The sequence below is a fragment of the Colobus angolensis genome, unplaced genomic scaffold, assembly GCF_000951035.1.
Source record: "Colobus angolensis palliatus isolate OR3802 unplaced genomic scaffold, Cang.pa_1.0 Scaffold244, whole genome shotgun sequence".
Lineage (NCBI taxonomy): Eukaryota > Metazoa > Chordata > Mammalia > Primates > Cercopithecidae > Colobus > Colobus angolensis.
The window spans coordinates 330,727-356,514 of NW_012115644.1; the positions used below are offsets into that span (position 1 = coordinate 330,727).

The following is a 25,788-nucleotide window of genomic DNA, read 5'->3' on the forward strand; positions in this document are numbered from 1 at the left end:
TTGATCCTATGAGCCTGTGAGATCAAAAACAAGTTATTTACTCCCAATATACAATGGTGCTACAGATATTGGGTATACATTATCATTTGAAAAGGGAGGAATTGGCCAAAAGAGAGGCAATATGCCGATACAAGTCTGAAACTTAGCAGGACAGTCATTAAATCTTAAAGCTCCAAAACAATCTCCTTTGATATCATGTCCTACATCCTGGGCACAATGGTGTGAGATGTAGGTTATGAAGGCCTTGGACAGGTTTGTCCCTGTGGCTTTCCAAGATGCAACCCCTGTGGCTGCTCTCACAGGTTGGAGTTGAGTACCTATGGTTTTTCCACACTGTGGTTGCAAGCTGCCAATGGCTCTACCAGTCTCAGGTCTGGAGGGTGGCATCCTACTTCCCAAAGCTCCACTAGATGGTTCCCTGGTGGGGACTCTGTAGGGGCTCCCACTCTACATTTCCCATTGGCACTGCCCTAGTATAGTTTCTCTGTGGGGGCTCTGCTCCTGTAGTAGGCTTCTTCCTGGGTATCCAGACTTCCCCATATATGCTCTGGAATCCAGTTGGGAGTTGCCAAGCTTCCTTCACATTTGCATTCTGTGCATCTACAGGCTGAACATCACATGAAAGATGCCAAGGATTATGGCTTGCTCCCTCCAGGGTGGCAGCCTGAGCTTTACCTTGGCCCAGTTGAGCTGTGGCTGGAGCCTGAGTGGTCAGGATGCAGGGAGCACTGTCCTGAGGCTGTGCAGGGAAGTGGGGTCCTGGGCCTGACCCCCGAAACCATTCTTCTTTCCTAGGCCTCTGGGCCTGTGATGAGAAGGGATGTCCTCAAGAACTCTGAAATGCCTTCAAGGCCTTTTACCCATTGTCTTGGCTCCCTTTTAGTCATGCTAATCTCTCTAGCAAATGATTGCTCAGTAGCCTGCTTGGATTTTTTCTACCATAGGGCTGGGATACAAGTTTTCCAAATTTTTATGCTCTGCTGTCCTTTTAAATATAACTTTAAGTCTTTTATTTGCTTCCATATATAATTTAGGGTGTTAGAAGCAGCCATACCACTTCTTGAATGCTTTGCTGCTTAGACATATTTTTTTTTTCCTGCCAGGTATCTTGTCATCATAATTAAGTTCAAACTTCTCAGATCCCTATGACATGAACACACTGCTGTCAAGTTCTTTGCCAGGGTTTAACATGGGTAATCTTTACTCCAGTTCCCGATAACTCCCTGATTTCCACTTAAGACTTAATCAGCCTGGACTTCATTGTCCATATCTCTATCAGCATTTTGGTTATAACCATAAATCAGTCTCTAAGAAGTTTCAAACTTTTTCTCATTTTCCTGTCTTCTTCTGAGCCTTCCAAACTCTTTCAACCTCTGCCCATTACCCGGTTCCAAAGCTGTTTCCACATTTTCAGGTATTTAACAGCAACACCCCACTCCTGGTACCAATTATCTGTGTTAGTTTACTCTTGTGTTGCTATAAAGAAATACCTGAGACTGGGTAATATATTAAAAAAAGATGGTTAATTGGCTCTCAGTTTTACAGGCTTTATAGAAAGCATGGTGCTGACCTCTATCTCTGATGAAGTCTCACAAACCTTACAATCATGGTGGAAGGTAACAGGGAGTCAGCATGTCACATGGCATGAGCAGGAACAAAAGAAAGGAGGAAGAGCCAGCCTTTTAAACAACCAGCTGTCATGTGAACTAACAGTGAGAACTCACTTATTACCAGGGAGAGGACATCAAGCCATTCATGAGGGATCTGCCCCCATGATCCAAACACCCCAGGCCAGCCTCCAACATCGGAGATAATATTTCAACATGAGATTTGGAGGGGACAAATAGCCAAACCATATGAGTTACTATTCTGACTTTCTCTGAAATAGGTGTATTTAGATTGTTCTCTGTTGGATGGTAGAAATAATTATATATAACTATTATATATAACTTTTATATATAATCTATATAAAAGATAGGTGAGTTATTTATAACTTAGAAGTAATATCCACTTGCATACTTCTTTAGTATGGAACTAACTTTAGTATGGTTAGTTAAGTTTCATCATTAAGAATGACTTTCATTTAGTGAACATTTAGTGTCAAAAGTTAATGCTGGCCGGGCGTGGAGGCTCAAGCCTGTAATCCCAGCACTTTGGGAAGCTGAGGCGGGCAGATCATGAGGTCAGGAGATTGAGACCATCCTGGCTAACACGGTGAAATCCCGTGTCTACTAATACAAAAAATTAGCCAGGCGTGGTGGCAGGCGCCTGTAGTCCCAGCTACTCAGGAGGCTGAGGCAGGAGAATGGCGTGAACCCAGGAGGCAGAGCTTGCAGTGAGCTGAGATTGTGCCACTGTACTCCAGCCTGGGTGACAGGGCGAGACTCCATCTCAGAAAAAAAAAAAAAAAAGTTAATGCTGCCATCAGTCCTGTACTTCTGAGACATGGATTGTTGGATGCTTCAAATAGTTTATGATAAAAAGTCTTAAAGTTCTAATCTGACTTTTAAAGTTTTAAATTTCTAACAAAGATGGTAAAACAGACACTGGGCCCTATTTGAGAGTGGAGGGTGGGAGGAGGAAGAGAAGCAGAAAAAATAACTATTGGGTACTAGGCTTAGTACCTTGGTGACAAAATAAGCTGTACAACAAACACCTGTGACATGAGTTTACCTATATAACATACCTGCACATGTACCCTTGAACCTAAAATAAAAGTTAATAAAAATTTATTACGAATTAAAAATAATATACAACACCAAGAGTGAGACCTGATGTAAACTGCGGACTTTGGATGACAATGATGTGTCAATGAAGGTTCATCAATTGTAACAAATATACCACTCTGATGGGTGAGGTTGATAACGGGAAAGGTTGTGCATATGTGGGGTAGTGGGTATATGGGAAATTTCTATTCCTCTCAATTTTGCTCTACGAAAAGCAAAAACTTAAAGGACTTAAAAATTATAGTGAAGGCATTAAGTTTGGAAAAATCAATAACCTAGTTCCTTACTATGAAATCATATGGCATAGTTCTCTAAATGTAACCCTTATATGTTGTTTTCATGGACTTCATACACACTTGCTCTAGGAATAAAAGAGCAAAGTATTTTCATGTTTCCTTTTTTTCTGAGTTTGTATCAGTACTGGGTGTGTGCAGGTGGGGATAGGAGGGTTATCTTTAGCTAATTTTAGAATTGAGTTGAATGGAGGAATTATAATTTTCCAATAAAAAAATTCAAGAAGTGTCTTTTGCCTCCCAGGTGGTAAAATCATGTATACTTTTTATTTCCTTTTTTGGTCTCTTTATAATTTCCAAGTGTTCAACAAAGTGTGGTTATTAATTTTTATAATAAAAGAGATTTTAGGTTATTTCTCTGATTTCTAAGAATAAACAAAAATAAAGTTTTAAAGTTCTAATCTGAAATTTTCAGTGACCACATTTCAGTAGTGTTCAAAGGAATATGTACAATCAAGGCAAATATTTTGTCTCCACTCCTGATTTCCCTGATGACAGAATTTTCCTAAGCATATTCCTGGCCTTGCTCTTTGTCCCTCTATTCTATCTGCCCTAGGAGGTTGAAGGATTTATCTGCCTAGTAAATTTAGGAAGGTTCAGTCCTATTTATCTTCTTTTTAGAAAAAAGCTGTCTGCAGGGAGCAAGTTACCTCTGCTATTTTTCTAGGAGCAGATTCTTCCCCTTTAGAGAAAGATCCTGTACTTGTTCAACACTGCCTATATCTAGATACCTTCTCTGCCTGCTTGTTTTTAAGTAAGCCCATTTGGCTCTCATACTAAGCTACAGTCTTCAATTTGTCTTTTATTAAAAAATAAAGATATTTTTGGCCTTCATATGCTACTCTTTATTTTTCAATTTGCTTAGAACACAGCCATGGAAGAAGGAAGCCATTTTATTGTTTCATGTATTTCTCATGTCTGACAGTTGACATTCTTCCTGAATTCTCTGTCATCAAAAAGCTTTGACTCTCTAGTAAACACAATTTCTAAATCTAACAAATCTCATCATGACCAGCTCTCAGAGCCTACACTTGAACACTACTGTTTTTCTCCAATGGATGGAATTCAAGCTACTTCTTTGCAATGTCAGAAAGCAGTCAGAAAAAAACAGCCTTAGGTTATCATTTTGATTTTTTAAGGTTACTGTTGATCCTGATGCTGAACACTGAGGGAAAAATGCTTCAATTACAGGCAGACAAACTCTTCTATAATAACACAGACAAATCTTCAAAACTCATATTATTTGTGACCAACTCCTGAAGAAATATACTTTTAGATAACTTTCACATAGAAGGCAGGTAAATCACTCATCATATGTACATATGACATTTCTGAATATAATTACCTCAGCTGTGTGCTTTGCCACATGCCCCACGATGACAATGACCTTCCCTTTGAAGTTCTGCAGCATAGCAGTGTAAGGGCCCTGGGTAAGCTCCCCTTCTGCAGTGAAGGCAGCACTGAATGGAATGTTGATGCTTCCTGAAATGTGACCACGAATAAAGCTGAGAAGGAAAGTTTAAGGAAAACATTTATTTGTGTGCAATCATGAGTGTCTGAGGGAAACTCACAGAGCTCAGTGACTCCCAGAAGAGAGTACTAAACATCTTCCAGCTCATATGAGTATTTTATCTAAATGAAGTAAGGCACCTCCAAGAGAAAAAAAAAATTAAATTTGAAAATGAAGTAGAAAAGAGAAAGGAAGATGACTAGCCAAAGATGTAAAAGGATTTTACATCAAAAGCATTTCTCATTACATAAATGCAGATATGGGGTAAACAATAACCATATTTAAAGAGGTTCTATAATGAGTGGAGATAGTGGAGATGGACTACATATCTTACAATTTAAAATTTCTAGTCAGCTGCTGCTTCATCATTTCTTTTAAAGAAAAGGATATGACATTAATAGTGAGAGAAAGAACCATAAATAAGTTCTGAAAAATGAAAGGAGAGAGAATCAACATTAACATTCCAGTGGACATTGTTTAGTTGAAATTTTCTAGAATGGGCAGAGAATTTATGATCATGCATAGATTACCTCTGAACTTCATCAGCATTAGTTTTTCAAACATTTCTAATTATTCAATATGCCCAACTGTAGTTTTCCTGAAGAGTCATGACTTTTCTCTCAGAATATAATTACTCTGATGGTACTTTTTTTTAAAAAACTGAAAGTACTTTTATTTTCAGTAAAGATCTACTTTAAAATGAAAATTTTTTATAACAAAAACTAAAAACCTAACAACTCATGTATTCTCAGCACCTATATCTACATCTGTCCAGGCCTGAATCAGTTGCCAGAGTGTTTCCGTATTTATCAAACAACCTTTACCAACCATGAACATCTTCTCTTTTTTAGTATGTTTAAAGTAGCAAAAGCAATACAAATCTACCCTGGTCAAATGCTGTAGCAGACATGTTTGGGTTGCCTGCCCACCTACTGTTTTCTTGTTTGGAAGAGCACCAGCCACTGACCCTGAGGAAAGGGTGAGTCTAGCTATCATATTGGTATCAGATGACCCTGCTATAACCATGACTGACCAGATGGTGGAGGGGAGGGTGATGGTGGATATATGATGCAGGCTGAGCCAATGAGATTCTCTCCTTTGAAAATCGGAAATAAAACACATAAAAGATAATGCTCAGACTGTGTTAAGCGTTACATGTAAAGTCACCTTTAAGGGCCTCTTCCATAAAATTTGTTCAGCCACTTAGAAAATTAGAAGACCCTGACTCTAAAAGAAGACCTGTTATCATATTATCCTTGTGATTTATTTGTTAAAATCTAGATTAAATGTTAAAATGCTTCACAAAATATGACGGCAACAGAGTCTTTTTTGAAAGAGAAAGTTTTTCAAAATGCAAAATGATTCCAAACCTTTTTTAGGCTACAGTTTGGAAAATAAGGCATAAAAGAAACAGAGTTTTAAACCACGTTTCCTTATTCTTAATCTACTTCAACCAAAAAGTCCTGGATAATATCTAAGAACACTCATCCAAGAACACTCTTGTCATGAAACTTCTAGCACAAATGTCTTTAGACATGGTGGTTAAACCTCTAAATTTTCTATCATTACTGGCAAACAGCAGAGGCGAATGCATTATTGGCAAACAACAGAGGAGAATGAGATTGGCCTAGTTATAAATAAGTGTATTTACAATGAATAGCCTGTTGTTTAAATAAGTCGGATAATGAAGACAACTTTGGTTATTTAGAAATCTTTTCTTTTTTCCTTGGAATTTACTTACATTGCCTGCAATACAATTTCTCATGTGACACATACAGCATTAGATGAAATAGAACAGCTTTAGGCAACTTCTAGACATTTGAGAGGTGGTCAGATTATATCGTAAATCTAGGCAGATGGATACTTTTTTCACTTGTTGAGTCCTTCATAATCAGAATAAAATATGAGGTATTTGGAAACTGAGCCAGGAACAGATTTCTGTATATTTTGTATTAGGAAGAATAAATAAAGAGGGAAATAGAAGAAAATTTTTGACATACGGTGACTGAATAACCATAGTTGACTGTCATCAGTCATGAGTAAAATCTGGCAAGTAAAGAGAAATGATGGAGAATATGTTGAGACAAGCACATTTTTCCACGCTCTAAGAACTTTGGTTTTATTTCACTGTATTACAGTGGAAAACAAGTATACACAGGAGCTTCACACAAAGGTAGGGTTAGAGATGAACATGCAACACTACATATTTTAGAAGTATGACTGTCACTTTATTGCTTTCTGTCTAATATAGATAAAAATCTTAACCCTCTACACTAATGTTTTACATTTTAAAGGCATTTCTCATTACATAAACACAGATATGGGGTAAAAAATAACCACACTTAAAGAGGTTCTATAATGAGTATAATATTCAATAGTCAAGACACTATGCTATTTTATAAACGAAGAATTTAAAAAGCTATAGCTTCAAAGAACCCAGTTCAGAGGAAATATTACTATTAAGGAAATAGCCAAAGTATTTATGGGGCGATTAGCCTCAATCACGTATATATCATGATATTGTAATCCCAACAATGACATTACAATTTTTGGTTAGGTTTTGGCAAAAGTGGCAATGGTATCCATAAATACTAATTTTTAACTTTCAGGGTTCATAGGAAATGAGAATTTTTGATGACATACTTGAAAGAGTTAAAAGATAAAAAACATCATTACAGAAGTCAGCAGTAATTACAATGAAATCTCTAGACTGGAATAATAATAGTTATGAAAGCATAAAAGCATCCAGTTATTGTAACAGTCACTTCACCACGTGTTTGAATATGGTTGTTTACTACTCTGAATGCACTACAGGATACATTCCAGTAAACATATGAATTTTCTTTGGCATATGGTGACCTTACATTATATATCTTACCCCATCTTGGAATAAATTGTACCCCACCCTGCAAATAAACCATTCAGAGCAACATTCCATTTGGCAGATATTACCAAAAGCATTTGAATGTATACTTAGAACAAAATCAAAATTTTGCATTAAACAGAATTTGATAGCCCAATGCACAGACAGATTAAAAAAATTACTGTAACCTTCTGATAAATAAGTTGGATTATCAGAATATAATTAACAGGTAGGGATGATGTATATTATCTTCTAGGTTTCTAAGATACGAAAACTTTCCTGTATTCATAATTCAGTCTACATAACAATGCTGTAAGTAGATATGCTGCACTTCAATCAAACAGAAAAAAATCAGGTCTAAGTATATAGGTACAGTGTATAAGTAAATTACATGGTATTTAACCAAGAATATTCAAAAAGACTCTTCAATTTACAAAAAGATTTGAAAATTCCTTTAAAATATTGCTTAAAATTCAACACAGAAACCAGCTCATGTTTTTTTAAATCCTAAAAGAGCACAGCATTTTTGTTGGATGCCACACTTAGTGACGTCGTATCTCTAAAGACAACTCACACCAATATTTCACCAAACCACGCAAGAACATCTACCTACCTTTGCTTTTTGGCTGTTTGTCTGCTGGGTTAACTAATTATAATTAGTGTTATAGACTTTTCAGCCCAAATTGAAGGTTTTACCTTTAGTATATCAAGAGCCAAAAAGAAATATGAAATTAAACCCACAGTTCTCTCATAGATAATATAACTAAATAGCATTAACTGATACAAAAATGATGTTTAGATATCATTATTTTCTTTGCTAAATCTATTGATACTTTGAATGGCATCACCATCCCCCAAATCAAACAGTCAAAAATCTCATTTCCGACATCTTATTAGTAGCAACATCCAATATTCTGCTGCTCTAATAAATCCTGTACTCACATTTTTATTCCCATTACCCCTTGCCTATTTCAGATATTGATTTGTCTTGAGCTTAAACTACTGTAGTAACTGTTTTCTCCAACTTTTGTCTTTTCTCTTGGAAATACACTTGATTTACAATATTGACAGAGAAAAAATTTAAAAGCAAAGCGTTCTGATTATCATATCCTTTCTGAGAAACTTTCCATGACAGCCTACTGGACAAAGCCTGTATTTCTCAGTTCAGTCCTCATGAACAGAATCTAACTACTTTAATTCTAACCAAACTAAATCATGCATGTTACCAATATGTTTTCTATCTCCTGTAGTTTTCTCTTTCTAAATACCTTTTTCTCCTTATTTTTGCACAAACATCCATCCTTCAAATGTTTCATCCATGAAATTTTCCCTTCCCACAGTATCTGTACATCTCTCGTAACAGCAATTTGATTTTATATAAAATATTCTAATGAAAATGACTTCTATCTAAACAACGGATAGAAACGATGTGTATTATATTTATTTAATCTTTGAATCTTTTTTTTCTTTTCCTGAGACAGTGTCTCACTCTGTCACCCAGGTTGGAGTGTAGTGGCATGATCTCAGCTCACTGCAAGCTCCACCTCCTGGGTTCACACCATTATCCTGCCTCAGGCTCCTGAGTAGCTGGGACTACAGGCAGCCGGCACAACGCCTGGCTAATGTTTTGTATTTTTAGTAGAGACGAGGTTTCACCGTGTTAGTCAGGATTATCTCGATCTCCTGACCTTGTGATCCGCCCGCCTCGGCCTCCTAAAGTGCTGGGATTACAGGCGTGAGCCACTGTGCCCGGCTCATCTTTGAATCTCTTGCAATGATTAATAGAATGCTTGGAACATCACTTACATATTTGGTGAGGAAATGAATTTCAGAATTTTGCCAAACCTGGAGTAACTAGTATCAGCAGCAAATATGCTAAGGTGCCTTCTGGCCACCCTAACCAAGTGGCATCAGCATCTAACAATGCTTCCAAGTGTCAACGATATAAAATTTCCCTTTGTCAGCACACACTTTGAGAAAAGGGAAAGAAACAGCAACAAAAGTAATTTCTCTGGATTTTCTTCAGCATAGGCCCACTAAAACTGGTTTATTTAGGGAAAAGCTAGGGACCTCACTCTTTATGACAGGATATGAAAGAATGATCATACATATCAAATTTCTGGATAATTCAATCCTAATTTTGCATGCAAGATGATCTCTACCCTCATCCATCCTCTACCGTGCATTAAAGTAATTTTTCTGAAATAAAAATCTGAGCACGGCACCAACCTGTTTAGAATTTTTTAAGTTTCTCACTGCCTTTGGAATAAAACCCAAATTTCTTAGCATGTTATGAGACATTTTCAATGAAGCTACTTTTACCTACTCTAGTCTCATTACTAATTCTCATATATTCCAGACATACTCATCCATAGTTCTTGTAACTTTCTAAAAGTGTCCTTCTCACCTTCTCTGGGCCTCAAACAATGTGGTTTTTCAATGCCTTCTTTCTCTTCTTTGCTGGGTTACTAACTTCTACTTGTTTTTTAAGACTCATGTCAGACATCACCTGGTTTAGGTGCCCATCCTATATTTCCAGGAATTTGGGTATGCTTCAGACATAGACCATTTCATATTATACTGCAATTATCTATTTCACTTATCTATTTTAGTTATAAGACTGTGAGCTTCTGGTGGGCAGGGGTGCTGTAATTAAACTCTATTTTCCCATTGACTGGCAAAGCAGGTCCTCAAACAGGACTGGCTGGCTGATTGAATGAGACTGTATGGCACTCTAGGAACTGGGGTCATGGATGGTTCACACAGCAAATAGGAACTCTTTAACAGCTAATATACCTTTCATAACTAACAATCCAGACATGATGACATTCCTCAGCAGTTGCTATCATATACTCCCACATTATACAAAGCCCATTCAAATATGGGAGTACAACTGGATGGAAATTTTAATTTAGATAGATTGAACCTAAGTCCAAATTAGATGAAAAAAATCTTACTAAACCTTCTCATCAGTATCTAGCCTGCTCTGATCATGAGTATCTTTAAATTGCTTTGAAGAAGTTTTTATAAATTAATTCTTAAGGACAAAGAGACAAGAGTAATACTAGTGGTTCACTAAGGATGAATGTGCCATAATGAAATAATGAATACAATTGAATAAGTTTTACAAAACACAAATTTAAGCCTGAGGTTGTCTTTGGTATAGTTTTAGATGCTAACATTTTTCAAAAAAATCAAAAAGTACGAGTTTTACAAGTAAAGCTCAGCCTTGAGCAAAAACTCAGCCTTGATTTCAAGCAAATGAGTAACATTCCTTTAAAGTATTGCTGTTTACAGATAACATAAGTTGGATCCACAATTACATGACTAAGACCTCTCTTAATATGAACTCCAAGAAAACTGAAGCCCTAAATATTTATAACTATTAAAGAAAACAAGAGTTTGCCTGTGTATGACCATGGAAACTATTAACATCTGAAACTCATGTCACTACATGAGAAACATTTTCTATTGCCTCCTTATAAAACGCAATTTTTGTTTGCTTTGAAATTCTCAAAATACATTGAAGAACAAATATATCTGGCTTGATTTTTAACTAGATTAACATTTCATGTTTCTACTAAAAGCAAACAAAAAAATGTGATTTCAACAAAAACTGCTGTTTTGCCTCTCTGAGCCTTTGAATTTAGTATTAAGAGTTTAGACCACATTAGGGTTTCTTCTTATACTGAAGTTTTGGGATTATGTTTTTATTGTTAAGTGGGTAAAGTCTGTCTTCATGTCCTTCAGCTTTCTTTTTCTGTATTCTCCATTCCCTTGGCCCACATTGGGGTTTAGGTAGTTCCCTAAGATTGTTGGCACCTTAATGTGCTGCTTCTTTCCTACAATCACAAAAACTCAACATAGGTTAAAATTTTGCCACCCGCAGGCTTTCTGTATTTTAACTGAGACTATTCATAACACAAGCTAAATGACTGAAGCCTTACAGTAGCGTTTCAGGCATCAAGTGAAGGTTCTGAAGGGGGCTTGGTGGTAGTGGTGGGGCCGTCCCTTAAATTTATTGGTAGACAGCTTATTTTGCCTGTGGATAACATTGCCTCCCTACCTTTCATAAGCAATCACTGAAATCATTTTACATAGGTTAAAAAAAGACGAGATGGAATATATTCTTAGACATTAAATCTCCTGGAAGCACAATTTAGGAAAAAAAAATTTCACCTATATAAAGAGGTAAGAACTGTGTTAGACAAAGACTTCCCATTTAAATGATGTATAAAAGCAAAACAGAAGATAAACATGATACAGGGACATTATAAGTAATTTGAACAACATTTCAAAAATAATTTACTTCCTCTGGGGAAGGAAGAGGTATTAGAGAAAGTTTCTTTTTTTTCCATATTGTACAGGGTCACATTTTGTGGCAAGGGAGAAATAAAATTATTTCAAAAATATCCTAGTATTAAATATGTAATCACTTCTTAAACAGATTGTTGAAGTCACATAAATCCTAGACTTTAATTGTGAAGATGTACCTTGGTAAGAATTAAGAGTTACTGTACAAAGATAATTATTTTAAAAATAATATTAAAATTTCAATAGGCTTTAAAAAACATCAGCATATTAGTAGTTTTAGGGAAATTTTTATTAAAATGGTTTTGGATGAATTAAATATTATAAATTATGTCAATATAGTAGGAAAGGATCTTTCAATCATGTTTTCTCCCTCAAAGTGTTGCAATATTGCTTTCTAAAATTTGAAATACTTCAATTTTCCTTGATTCTGTGGCTACATCTGTATAAAGATAACCACAGGTAGATTTGTTCAGTTGGGATGTGGGATTAGGCCTCTTATACACACAGGTACTGAAGGTAATAGCTTATTTTGTGTGTAAGATTTGAAGAAATATGTATAGCATCTGAATGAATATATACGGTTTAGAGGAATCAATGCATGTCTCGCTGACTCATTAATTTCTATTAATTTCAATCTTGTTTATGCTCTACTGTCCTATGCAGAGACCAGATACGCACCTGCCAAATAGTGTAAAATTCAGAAGCACAAGACTGGCTCTGCCAATTACTTAGTTGTATGGCCTTGAGAAAGTTGCTTAACCTCTTTAAGCTTCAGTTTATCAGTAAAACAGATAACAACAGTATATACATCATAAGACTAGCACCAAGCTTGGTACAGTGTAAGAACTTAAAGACTGCTATTATTAGAAGTCAATTTACTTCAATCTATTCAAGAAGCAGCTAGTGTGCATGGCTCTCACGGAGAAAATCAGAAGGGGGCAAGTAAATACCACACCTTCAGCTGAAGCATCCAGGTATTTGCAGTGGGACTAGTCAAGGAAACAACTTGACCCACAGAAAATGAAGAAAAGTAAGGACAATGACTCACCTGGGAACAACATGGAACCAGGGGATACTCCCCCACCCAAGGGAAGTGGTGAGTGAATGAGTGGCCACAGGAAAACACACTTCTCTCACAGGTCTTTGCAACCCTCAGGTCAGGAGATCTCCTTGTGAACGCACTCCACCAGGGCCTTCAGTCTTCAGTCTGACAGACAGATCTACATGAAGTCTTGGCAGAGCAACTGCTCAGGCATGGGTGGAGAACCTCAAGCCTTAGATTATTATTGGGTTTTCTGGCAAAAGTAGCTGCAGCTTTGGCAAAGTAGAAGGTTAGACTCCTGTACATACCCGTAGGAAAGAGGCCGAATCCAGAAGGCTGAGTAGTAACAACCTGCAGGCCCCACTTCCACGGCATCTCACAAGATAAGACCAACTGGCATGGGATCCAGCCAGCTACCAGCAGTGGCACTGCACCTCCCTAAGAAGGAGTGCCCAGGGAGAGGGGTGGGTTGCTATCTTTGCTGTCCAGACACCTTAGCCATTCCAGCCTTCAGGCTTTGGACAGTCTGAGCTGACTCAGGGCAGAAGGAATCCCACAGCACAGCATAGATGCTCTACCAAAATGTGGCCAGACTGCAGACTGCTTTTTTAAGCAGGTTCTGATCCTGTTCCTCCTCACTGGGCAGGACCTCTCAACCAGGGTCTCCAGCCACTTTGTACAGGTGCCCTTAAACCAGCAACAGGTCCACACCTCCCTGGGACAAAGCTCCCAGAGGGAGGAACAGGCTGCCATCTTTGCTGTTTCACAGCCTTCATTGGTGACACCTCCAGGTTCTGGAAAATCCGAGATGACTAGGGCCTGGAGTGGGCCCCAAGCATACTGCAGCAGCCCTACAGAAAAGTGGCCAGACTATTACATGGGTTCCTGTTCTCATATCTCCTTACTGGGCAGATCCTCCAGGCCTGAAGTCTTATCAGGCCACCCCCTACCAGAACTACTGAGCCAGTATGAACTCAGCAACTCCCTGTACAGAGCCTCCAGGGGCAAATAAAAGCCTCTCTGCCATTGTCTGTGCAGTGGAACTGCCCTTGCTACCCTTGAACTAATGAAGAAGCAAAGACCTTAAGTGCCTTATCCATACCTCCAACAAACTGCAGTTGAACCAAGGAGAGGAGACCAGTCCATCTCCCACAGGTTCCACACACTCCCCAAAGCTCATCAGCAGTCAGGAAACTCCTGGGTTGGGCCCACAGAACAAACCTCCATTTTGGGCTGACTTCGCTGAGTAATTGCTGACCTGTATCTCTCTGGGGAGGACCCCCCGGGAGTCAAGAAAATGACCCTTGGCCACAACCACTACTAAGATCTCTTCCTCTACTGCCTCTAAGCTGCAGAAGGAATATAAACTCTGAGATCATCCCAGAGCTGCAGTGGGCAGTCCAGGAGTGCCAAGTCATGAACTATAGTGGGTACTCAAGTGGGAGAGGAGCCCACACTTTCAGAGCACTGAGAGGGAACATGGCTGCAACTCTAAGGAAACATAAGGGAGCCAAACTACTGAACAAAAGTCTACCAACTGACCAATAAGCCTAAGTGTCAGCTGCTGGATAAACCCCAAAGCTTCAACATAAAAAATATCTCACTAACATACCCCACTCTAAAACCAGAGACAGGAAGTCAGCTTCCAATAAAGACCCTATACAAATACTCATCCCAGTGAAAATATCCAGAAAAGAAGTCTATTGACTGTACTTAATCTACACCACAGTTAAAGGAACACCCACATGCAGAGATGAGAAAGAACCAATGCAAGAACTCCAGTAACTAAAGTGGCCAGAGTGTCATATGTCCTCCAAATGACTGCACCAGTTCTCCAACAAGAATTCTTAATCATGCCGAACTGGCTGGAATGCCAGAAATAGAATTCAGAATATGGACAGGAACAAAGATAATTGAAATTCAGGAGGATGGCAAAACCCAATCCAAGAAAATTAAGAATCACAATAAAGTGATACAGTAGCTGAAGGATGAAATAGCTGGTATAAAAAATAACTTAACAAATTGGACAGAGATGAAAAACACAAGAATTTTACAATGCAATCACCAGTATTAACAGCAGAATAAACCAAGCTGATAAAAGAATCTCACAGTTTGAAAGCTGGTTCTTTGAAATAAGACGTCAGATTAAAATAATAATAATAAAAAGAATCAAAAGTAATGAACAAAGCCTCCAAAATGTATGAAATTATGTAAAGAAACTGAATATATAAATCATTGGCATCCCTAAAAGAGAGGGGGAGAGAGCAAACAACTTGGAAAATGTATTTCAGGATTCTTCCATAAAAACTTCTCTAACCTTGTAGAGAGGCCAAGAGTCAAATTCAGGAAATACAGAGAACTCCTGCAAGATTCTACACAAGATCATACCCAAGACACATAACTGTCAAATTTTCCAAGGTTGAAATGAGAGAAAGAGTGTTAAAGGCATCTAGAGAGAAAGGGCAGGTCACCTGCAAAGGGATTCCCATCAGGCTAATAGCAGACCTCTCAGCTGAAACCCTACAAGCCAGAAGAGATTAGGGGCCTATATTGAATGTTCTGAAAGAAAAAAGTCTTCAACCAAGAATTTCATATCTAGTTAAACTAAACTCTCTAAGTGAAAAAGAAATAAGATCCTTTCCAGATAAGCAAATATTAAGGGACTTCATTTCTACCAGACCTGCCTTATAAGAGATCTTGAAAGGAGCACTAAATATAGAAAGATCACTACCAGCGAATACAAAAACACACTTCAACACAGACCAATGTCACTGTAAAGCAATCACACAAGCCAACATAACCACCAGCTAACAGCACAATGACAAAACCCAATCCACACATATCAATACGAATCTTGAATGTAAATGGTTCAAATATCCCACTTAAAAGGTACAGAGTGTCAAGCAGGATAAAAAAGTAAGACCCAATAATATGCTGTCTTCAAGAGATCTATCTCACACATAATGACACTCATAAGCTCAAAATAAAGGGATGGAGAAAAATCTACCAAGAAAATAAAACACAGAAAAAAGCAGGGGTTGCAATCATAATTTCAGATAAAAGAGATTTCAAACCAACAATCATTAAAAAAAAAAAGACAAGGGCATTATATAATGGTAAAAGGTTCCATTTAACAAGACCTAACTATTCTAAATACATATGAACCCAATACAGGAGCACCCAGATTCATAAAGCAAGTTCTTAGAGACCTACAAAGAGACATCAACTCCCACAAAATCATAGTGGGAGACTTTAACACTCCAGTGACAGTATTATACAGATCACTGAAGCAGAAAATTAACAAGATATTCAGGACCTAAACTCAGCATTAGACCAAATGAATCTGATATAACTTTACAGACGTCTCCAACCAAAACCAACAGAATATACATTCTTCTCATCACCACATGGCACATACTCTAAAATTGACCACATAACTAGACATAAAACAATCCTCAATAAATGTACAAGAACTGAAGTCATTCCAAACATTCTCTCAGACCACAGCACAATGAAAATAGAAGTCAACACAATAAAAATCACTCAAAACCATACAATTACATAGAAATTAAACAACATGCTCCTGATTGACTTTTGGGTAAAAAATTAAAGGCAGAAATCAAGAAGTTCTTTTAGAATAAAGAGAACAAAGACACAACATACCAGAATCTCTGGGTCACAGTTAAGGCAGTGTTAAGAGGGAAATACATACCACCAAATGTCCACATCAAAGAGTTAGAAAGATGTTAAATTAACAACCTAACTTCACAACTGAAAGAATTAGAGAAATGAGAATAAAACAACCTCAAAGCTAATAAAATGTGAGAAATAATTAAAAAAAAATCAGGGGTGAAGTAAAGGAAATCAAAAAATGAAAAACCATTCAAAAGAGCAATAAATTCAGGAGTTGGTTTTTTGAAAAAAATTGGTAAGATAGGCCACTAGTTAGACAAAGAAGAAAAGAAAGAAGATCCAAATAACACAATTAGAAATGACTATGAAATATAACCACTGACGCCACAGAAATAAAAATAACCATATGCTCTATGTATGCAAACTAGAAAACCTAGAAGAGATGGATAAATTCCTGGACATATACACCCCCTCAAGACTGAGCCAGAAAGAAACTGATTCCCTGAACAGACCAATAATGATATCTGAAATTCAATCAGTAATAAATAGCCTACCAACCAAAAAAAGCCCAGGACCTGATGGATTCAAAACCAAATTCTACCAAATGTACAAGGAAGAGCTGGTACCATTCCTACTGAAACTATTCCAAAAAAAATGAGAAGAAGGGACTTCTACCTAACTCATTCTATGAGGCCAGCATCAACTTCATACCAGAGCCTGGCAGAGACACAATAAAAAAATAAAACTTCAGGCCAACATCCTTGATGAACATTGATGCAAAAATCCTCAATGAAATATTTGTAAACCTAATCCAGCAGCACATCAAAAAGCTACTTCACCATGATCGAGTAGGCTTCATCCCTGGGATGCAAGATTGGCTAAACATGCAAAAAATCAATAAATGTGATTCATTACATAAGCAGAACTAAAGACAGAAACCATATAATTAACTCAACAGATGCAGAAAAGACTTTTGATAAAATTAAACATCCATTCACGTTAACAACTCTCAATAAACTAGCTATTGAAGGAATATACTTCAAAATAATAAGAGCTATCTATGACAAAACCACAGCCAACATTATACTGAATGGGCACAAGCTGGAAGCATTCCCCTTGAAAACTGGCACAAGACAAGGATGCCCTCTCTCACCACTTCTATGCAACATACTATTGAAAGACCGAGTCAGAACAATGAGGCAAGAGAAAGAAATAAAGTGCATTCAAATAGGAAGAGAAGAAGTCAAACTATCTCTGTAGATGACATGATTCTATATCTAGAAAAACATGCAGTCTTGACCCCAAAGCTCCTTCAGCTGATAAACAACTTTAGTGAGGTTGCAGGATACAAAATCAATGTACAAAAATCACTAGCATTCCTATACATCAACGACAACCAACCTGAAAGCAAAATCAGAAAGGCAATCCCATTCACAATTGCCCCCCCCAACACACACACTCCCTAGGAGTACAGCACACCAGGAAGTGAAGGACTTCTAAAATGAGAATTACAAAACACTACTCAAAGAAATCAGAGAAGACACAAACAAATGGAAAGACATCCCATGCTTATGGATAGGAAGGATCAATATCATGAAAATGGCTGTACTGCCCAAAGCAATATACAGTTCCATGCTATTCCTATCGAACTACCAATGACATTATTCACAGAACAAGAAAAAACTATTTTAAAATTCATATGGAACCGAATATCCAAGACAAAAAGAACAAAGCTGGAGACACCATGCTACCCAATTTCAAACTATACTGCAAGGCTACAGTAACCAAAACAGCATGGCAGTGGTAAAGAAACAGGCACATAGACTAATGGAATAAACTAGAGAGCCTAGAAATAAGGCCACACATCTAAGACCATCTGATCTTTGACAAAGCTGACAAAAAACAAGAAATGGGAAAAAGACTCCCTATTAAATAAATGGTGCTGGGATAACTGACTAGCCATATGCAGAAGATTGAAGATGGAACTCTTTCTTATACCAAATACAAAAATCTACTCAAGGTGGGTTAAAGACTTCAATGTAAAACCCCAAACTATAAAAACTCTGGAAGACAACCTAGGCAATATCATCCTAAACTTAGGAATGGGCTTAGATTTCAGGACAAAGAAACCAAAAGCAATCACAACAACAGCAAAAGTTGACAAATGGGACCTAATTAAACTTAAGAGCTTCTGCAGAACAAAAGAAGCTATCAACAGAGTAAACAGACTGTAGGAGATCAGTCAGGGTGGTGGGAAAAATTGTAGAAAGATACAAACCTTCTTGGAAGGCCAGGAGGTTTTACAAAAGCTTCAGAAAAGCATTTAGCTGAAGGCAGCCAAACCCTCTTATCCGAAGCCTGAGAGTGAAGGTTAGATAACAAGTGGATATAAAGGAATTGATCTAGGTAAGTTAGTTTACTTAGGCCTTGGAACCTGGTCTTTAATCATCCGTGTGCAGGACTGCTCTCGCAGGGGATGGCAACCATGTTAATTACCCGTAAGTGTGTTGACTCAAAGCCTTTGTCATTAAATCTATACTAAATAAATGCCTGCAGCACCAGCCTGTCAGGGCCATGGCTGCTACAACTCTTTCTGTCAGTGTTCTGGTCCCCTAGCCCACTCTTTCACTGGATACCTGTGTCTGAGTGCATTCTTTCATCTGTCATTCTGCCAGGGTCTGCAGGTCAGACCTGGCAGGTGGTGCTCCACATGAGGAATGCTGCAACGGATCACGACAGAACCCTCAAAAATGAAAGTGAAAAGAATGCAGAGTCAGTAAGTCATTGGTGCCCACTTGGGATTTCCAAGTTTGAGGCAACCGTTCAGGCTAGGGTTTCATCATAAGACAACAGTTATCAATTCAACAGCAACAGTACATAAAAGTATTGAAACAGCTGCTTAAAGCTAGCAGAGCCTCAGTTTTGCAGGCTCAATTAAGAGACCTAATGTACACTATTGTTTCCCATAACCCATAGTTCCTGAAAGAAGGTACTCTAGACGTAGAGCTCTGGGAACTAGTGGATAGAAATCTTAAGCAACATGATGCACAAGGGCAATGGGTCTCAATAACATCTTTAATGTTATGGGCTTTAGTTAGGGTGGCTCTGGTCCTGCTCTACACAGAAGAGCCTAAAAAGGGAAGAGAGGAGGAACTGTCATCTACCTTACTGCCTCCATCTCCCCCAGCCCCGCTGTTTCTGGGAAAAAATAACAAAGAGGAAACGGAGGTTTTGCCTGAGCCCCCTCTAATAAATTGGAAAAAAGACAAGGGATATGCTATAGCTATGGGACCTTGTCTTAGGCAAGAGGCATTAGATGGGGAGCTCTTATCCTGGCTGGTAATGCAAGATTGACAAGGCAATCAGGTACATGAACCCATTTCTTTTAATGCTTATAAAGAGCTAAGAAAAATCATTAAAGAAAACGGAGCCACTAACCCATTTACAAGAGAGTTAACTGAGGTCACTCTGCAGACCTCTTTCAAATAATGGCCACTGTTATTTCTCCCTTACCCCTAACGTGGCTCTCTCAAAATCCTATTTGGGTAGAACAGTTGCCTTTAAAGGGAGAGAAATTACAAAGAGCCCATGAATTAGCTGAGGAGCAATTAAAAGCCGACCATATAGAACCATCAAACAGTCTTTGGAAATTGCCCATTTTCATCATTCCCCAAAAGTCTGGTAAATGGAGACTTATGCATGACTTATGTGCTATTAATGCTAAGTTGAAACCTATGGGGCCCCTTCAGCAGCGCCCCCCGCCCTGGCATGTGGCAATTCCTTGAGAATGGCCTACAATCATTATTGACTTAAAAGACTGCTCTTATACTATTCTCCTTGCAGAACAGGACAGATAAAAATTTGCATTTACAACAACAGCTATTAATAGTGAAAGGCCAGCTCACTGATTTCATTGGAAAGTGCTTCCTCAGGGAATGTTTAACAGTCCTACCATGTGTCAATATCATGTAAATCAAGCTTTGCTCCCAAGTAGAAAAGAATTCCTAATTGCAGGATTATTCATTTTATGGATGATATTTTACTAGCAGCCCCAACAAAGCCAGTATTTTTAAAGTTACATGCCTCTGTCATAAAGAATACAAAGTTAAGAGGTTTAATCACAGAACCTGAAAAAGTACAGATGCCTTCTCCTTGGAAATATTGAAAAATCTTGGGTACATTCTAACTTCCCAGTCAGTAAGACCTCAAAAGGCTAAATTAAATACTAGCAACTTACATACCTTAAATAATTATCAGAAATTACTAGGCAATATTAACTGGCTTTGCCCCACCTTGGGAATAACTACTGATAAGTTACAGAACCTGTTTTCTATCTTAAAAGGCAATGCTGCCCTAGACTCTCCCAGGTATTTAACTCCTGCAGCAGAATGGGAAATTGAAGAGATAGAGCAAGCTATTTCTCAGAGACAACTAGATTGCATTGATCCATGGTATTCAGTTCAATTGTTTGTTTTTCCCACTAAATACTCCCCTACAGATGACCCCAGGGCTATGCTTCCTAGAATGGGTTTTTTGCTCACATACCAGGACTAAAACACTCTCTCCCTATATCCAGTTATTCAGTGAAGTCATCTATTCAGGCTGCAGACAATGCAATCAGTTGCTAGGTTATGACCCTGATATCATCAGGATTCCTTTAAGTAAAAAGCAATTCAAGGCAGTATTGCCTTATCTATGGACCTGCAAATAGCACTCTCTGATTACAAAGGCCATATAGAGCATGCCTTCCTGCTGACAAACTCCTTCAGTTCTTACCTTGTACTTCTGTGGTTTTGCCTACTAAAATAGTTCAATCCCCCATACCTAATGCTTTAACACTGTTTACTGATGGCTCTGGTAAACATGGAAAAGCGGCTGTCTGGTGGAGACCACATAATTCTCTCACTTGTTCTGGTTTTACTAGCACTCAGAGAGCTGAGGTTGGAGCCTTACTATTGGCCTTGGAAACTTTTTCCGTTCAGCTCATCAATACCGTTAGTGAGTCTGCTTACTCTGTTTATTGCAAAAACTTGAGACAACCCTCATTAAGTCCACTCTGGAGCCCACCTGGTGTGCACTTTTTCTCCGACTTCAGCATTTGCTAGATCAATATACACATCCTATTTTTATCACACATATTTGAGCCCACAGGCTGCTGCCTGGCCCATTGGCTTATGGCAATGATTAAGCAGACCTACAAGTTAGAATATCACTGCTTGACCAAGCCACCCAATTGCATCAATTTTTTCACCAAAACTGGAGAAACGTATCTAAGCAATTTCAACTTATCCAGAGACTAGCTAAACAAATTACCCAGCAATGCCCAGATTGCCAGCTCACAGGTACATCCCTCCTTATACAGGTGTTAACCCTAGAGGACTAGAACCTCATCAGTTATGGCAAACAGATGTGTTACACATGTGCCTGAATTTGAAAAACTAAGATATGTACATGTATCCATTAATAACTATTCTCAATTAGCACTCATGCCTTTCCTGGAGAGTCCACCCAATATGTCATTAAACATCTTCTTTTAACTTTTGCATTTATGGGGCAGCCTACAAAAATTAAAACTGATAATGGTCTGGCTTATGCCAGCTCACAATTTCAACAATTTTGTCACAGTGGAATATCCAATATTCCACAAGCATCCCATATAACCCCCAAGGAGGTTATATGGGATAACTCTGCCCTTAAAAATATGCTCAGAAAACAAAAAAGGGGGAATATGAGGGGACCCTGCAACACTATTAGCACAAGCCTTATTTACCCTTAATTTTAAAAATTTAGATGATAAATTTCAATCAGCTGTAGAAAAGCACTTTGCTAAAACCTCTCAAGACATAAAATCTGCAGTTTTATGGAACGATGTACACAGTAATGCATGGTGTGGTCCAAATGAATTGCTAACATGGGGGAGAGGATATGCTTGTGTTCACACCCCCTCAGGTCCTCTTTGGATTCCAGCACGACATATCAAACCTTACCATAGCATGGCTAGGACACAACCCAGTACTAGAAATAAATAAAATGACCCTACAGGACCTACAGCCCCAGACAATGTGGCTTCCTCGGACAACACAGGCCCTAGACAGGACTCTGAAGAAGAGAAGTTAAAAGACTGAGCAAATCTGCTCTGGACACAGACACCATTCACTCCAGATAATTTGTTCCTTCCTATGCTTTATTAACTTTTTTAACTCTTTCACTTTACCTGCAACCCCCACCTGCTACTCTCTATTGGGCTCATCTCTTAGATATGCCTTTCTTCAGCCTTATTACTTAAACAAACACCCCCTTCTCAGCTTCTAACAACACAACTGCTTAGCTAAGAGGGACTGACATGTCCCAAATAGGGTTCCTCAATAACAGCACATATTGGACTAAGGTGCCAAGTAATACTACATGTCACTCCTTAATTGGAAAAGAATGTTGCTAATTATACTCATATTTGCCTTCTATTATTTACTAATTCTAGGATGCAAAGTAAGAATGCGAGCAGTGCCCGCCACACCTGACAAAGTTGTTGCTACACACATCTGTACTCTTCAATCAACAAAACCTGATGCTAAAAACAGAAAAGGGGGAGATGTAGGAGATAGGGTGGTGGGAAAAATTGTAGAAAGATGCAAACCTTCTCGGAAGGCAGGCAGCTTTTACAAAAGCTTCGGAAATGGATTTGGCTGAAGGTAGCCAAACCTTCTTATCCAGTGCCTGAGAGCAAAGGTTAGATAACAAAGAGATATAAAGGAATTAATCCAGATAAGTTAGTTTACTTAGGCCTTGGAACCTGGGCTTTAATCATCCACACACATGACTGCTATCTCTGGGCAGAGTAACCATGTTAATTATGCAAAAGTGTGTTGACTCAAAGCCTTTGTCATTAAATCTGTACTAAATAAATGCCTACAGCACCAACTTGTCAGGGCCACAGCTGCTGACTCTTTACAGCACCCTCCTCGGGGTCTGTAAGTGGCCAGGTCCCCTAGCCCTCTTTTTCACTGGACACCCATGTCTGAGTGCAAAGTTTGGCCAGTGTCTGCGGGTTGGACCTGGCAACAGACAACCTACAGAATGGGAGAATTATCTTTAAGATTAAAATAGGATATTATAATGCTATTTTGTATGGTTTTATGGGAGAATGGCTATGAATAAAGACTCAAACAAAAGAAATACAAATTAAAAAGTTAAAAACATTAAACAGATTCTAAACTCTTGAAGTATAAGGTCAGAAGAACTTCTAGACTATGGATTCTTGACCAGTTAAATAGAATTTAATGCCTCTTTTGGGAGTCCACTCATCCACTCTGCAAAGAATTTCCAGTATTGCTGAAACCCTAACAACCAGGGAGATAAACATTTACACTATCTCCAAATTCAGAAAAATAGAAAGTAGCAACTTTTCACAAAATGATGAGAATATATGTTTGAAATTGTGGGCTCTCAAATTGTACTGTCAGAAACCAAAGATTTTATGAATTACTTAATAAAGTCTGTAAATTATAATTCAAATTTCATTTCAAAAATTGGAATTGAAAATATGAACATGAAAACTTATTGCTGATTGAGTAGCCTTAATCCAAAACTCTAAAATCTGAAATGCTCCAAAATCAAACTTTTTGAGCAACAACATCAGGCTCAAAGGAAATACTCATTAGAGCCTTTTGGATTAGATATTCTGAACTGGTAAGTATATATATAATGGAAATATTCCAAAATCCTAAAAAATATGAAACCTGAAACACTGTCACAAACATTTTGGACACAGGATACTCAACCTGTATATGCCAATTTTAGCATATAAGAAACCATTAACCTGCTAACCCTCCTTTATAGCATTTATAGTTAGTAAATGCTATAAATTTGAACTTATGAAGCAAATTAGTTATAATAAAATTCATTTATATTTTATATATTGAGTTTCTAAGAAAGATTTTAAGACTTGCTCTGTTTTTAAACAAAGTGAAAACCATTTATCTAGATTCTAGAAAATACACAATCAAAGAATCTGAAGAGAATGAAAATAAAAGAAGAGGAGACTGAGCTGTTACTATTTTTAACTCTTCACTTTCCAATGCCAATGAAACCCACTGGATGTTACAGTATGTTCAATAGTAAAATCTTTGCAAATAACACTTTGTAGTTAGTGAAAATACATGTTCTATGTAAGCCAGTGTTTTGAAAATTATAATGAACACAAGGTCAATGTTGAGACGTAGCAAACTTTTTCTCTAGGCTATGAGGTAGAACAGGTGTATACTTACTCTTCATCTTTGCCACAATTCCTATCTATAGCATGAAGGATTCAAATGCCTTCAAGAATAGCAATATATACTAGAGAAACACAAAAAGCAAGAAAATATTCTAATATTCTGGTGGTGTTTGGAAAATATCATAAGGTCTCTGGCATGTAATGTTATCTTATAAAACCTTATGCAAGACCATTCTGACATCCAGTTTGAGAGTAATTTAACTACTTGAATTCAGAAGAATCCCAGAATTTTTGTGTTTTTAACCACGCACCATTTAAATGAAAGGATGCAATATAAATAAGCAGTACCACCCTTTAAACAGCATATGCAAAGGATACTCTTCACTATTCCGGATGTCAACCACCAGGAGCTTTGGTTTACTGGACTTTGTTTTCTTGGTGGGTGTTTTGAAGTGGCCTGTCATTGTGAGCTCACACAAGTCAATCAGGTCCTCTGCTGAAATCCGTGGTGATACTTCTGACTTTAGGTCATTTAATGGGATGGATTCTCTTGACTGAAAAAAAAAAAGTACAAACAAAAATATATTGAGAATATCATAGAAAAACAGATTATCCCCAATAATAGAATATCTTGATACCAAACAATACAGCATATAAGAGAAGAGGAAACTATCTAATTTTCAGTGTATTGTGTAATTCAGTAGTCTCCAACCCCCAGGCCATGGACTGGTACTGGTCCATGGCCTGTTAGAGACTGGGCTACACAGCAGGAAGTGAGCGGCAAGCGAGTCAACAAAGTTGCATCTGTATTTACAGTTGCTCCCCATTGCTCCATTACCGTCTGAGCTCTGCCTCCTGTCAGATCAGTGGTGGAATTAGATCCTCACAGGAGTACAAACGCTGTTGTGAACTGCATATGTGAGGGGGTCTAGGTTGCATGCTCCTTATGAGAGTCTAATGCTTGATGATCTGTCACTGTCTCCCATCACCTCCAGATAGGACCATCTAGTTGCAGGAAAACAAGCTCAGGGCTCCCACTGATTCTACCTTATGGTAAGTTGTATAATTATTTCATTTTATATTACAATGTAATAATAATATAAACTACATGATAAATGTAATGTGCTTGATTCATCCTGAAACCATCCCCCCAACCCTAAACCCAGTCCATGGAAACACTGTCTTCCAAGAAACC

General features: G+C 37.9%; 1 protein-coding gene across 4 annotated transcripts in view; it reads right to left on the reverse strand.

Moving 5' to 3' along the window:
* Window positions 1–25,788, reverse strand: part of TBCK (TBC1 domain containing kinase) — a 248,808-nt gene that overhangs the window by 41,417 nt on the left and 181,603 nt on the right. For all 4 annotated transcript variants that reach the window (XM_011945712.1, XM_011945713.1, XM_011945715.1 and 1 more), the window contains 2 exons: window positions 24,972–25,147; window positions 4,365–4,524 (listed from right to left, as the gene is read on the reverse strand). In XM_011945712.1, coding sequence (XP_011801102.1) covers window positions 4,365–4,524; window positions 24,972–25,147 — 336 coding nt within the window. The remainder of the gene's footprint in view (window positions 1–4,364; window positions 4,525–24,971; window positions 25,148–25,788) is intronic.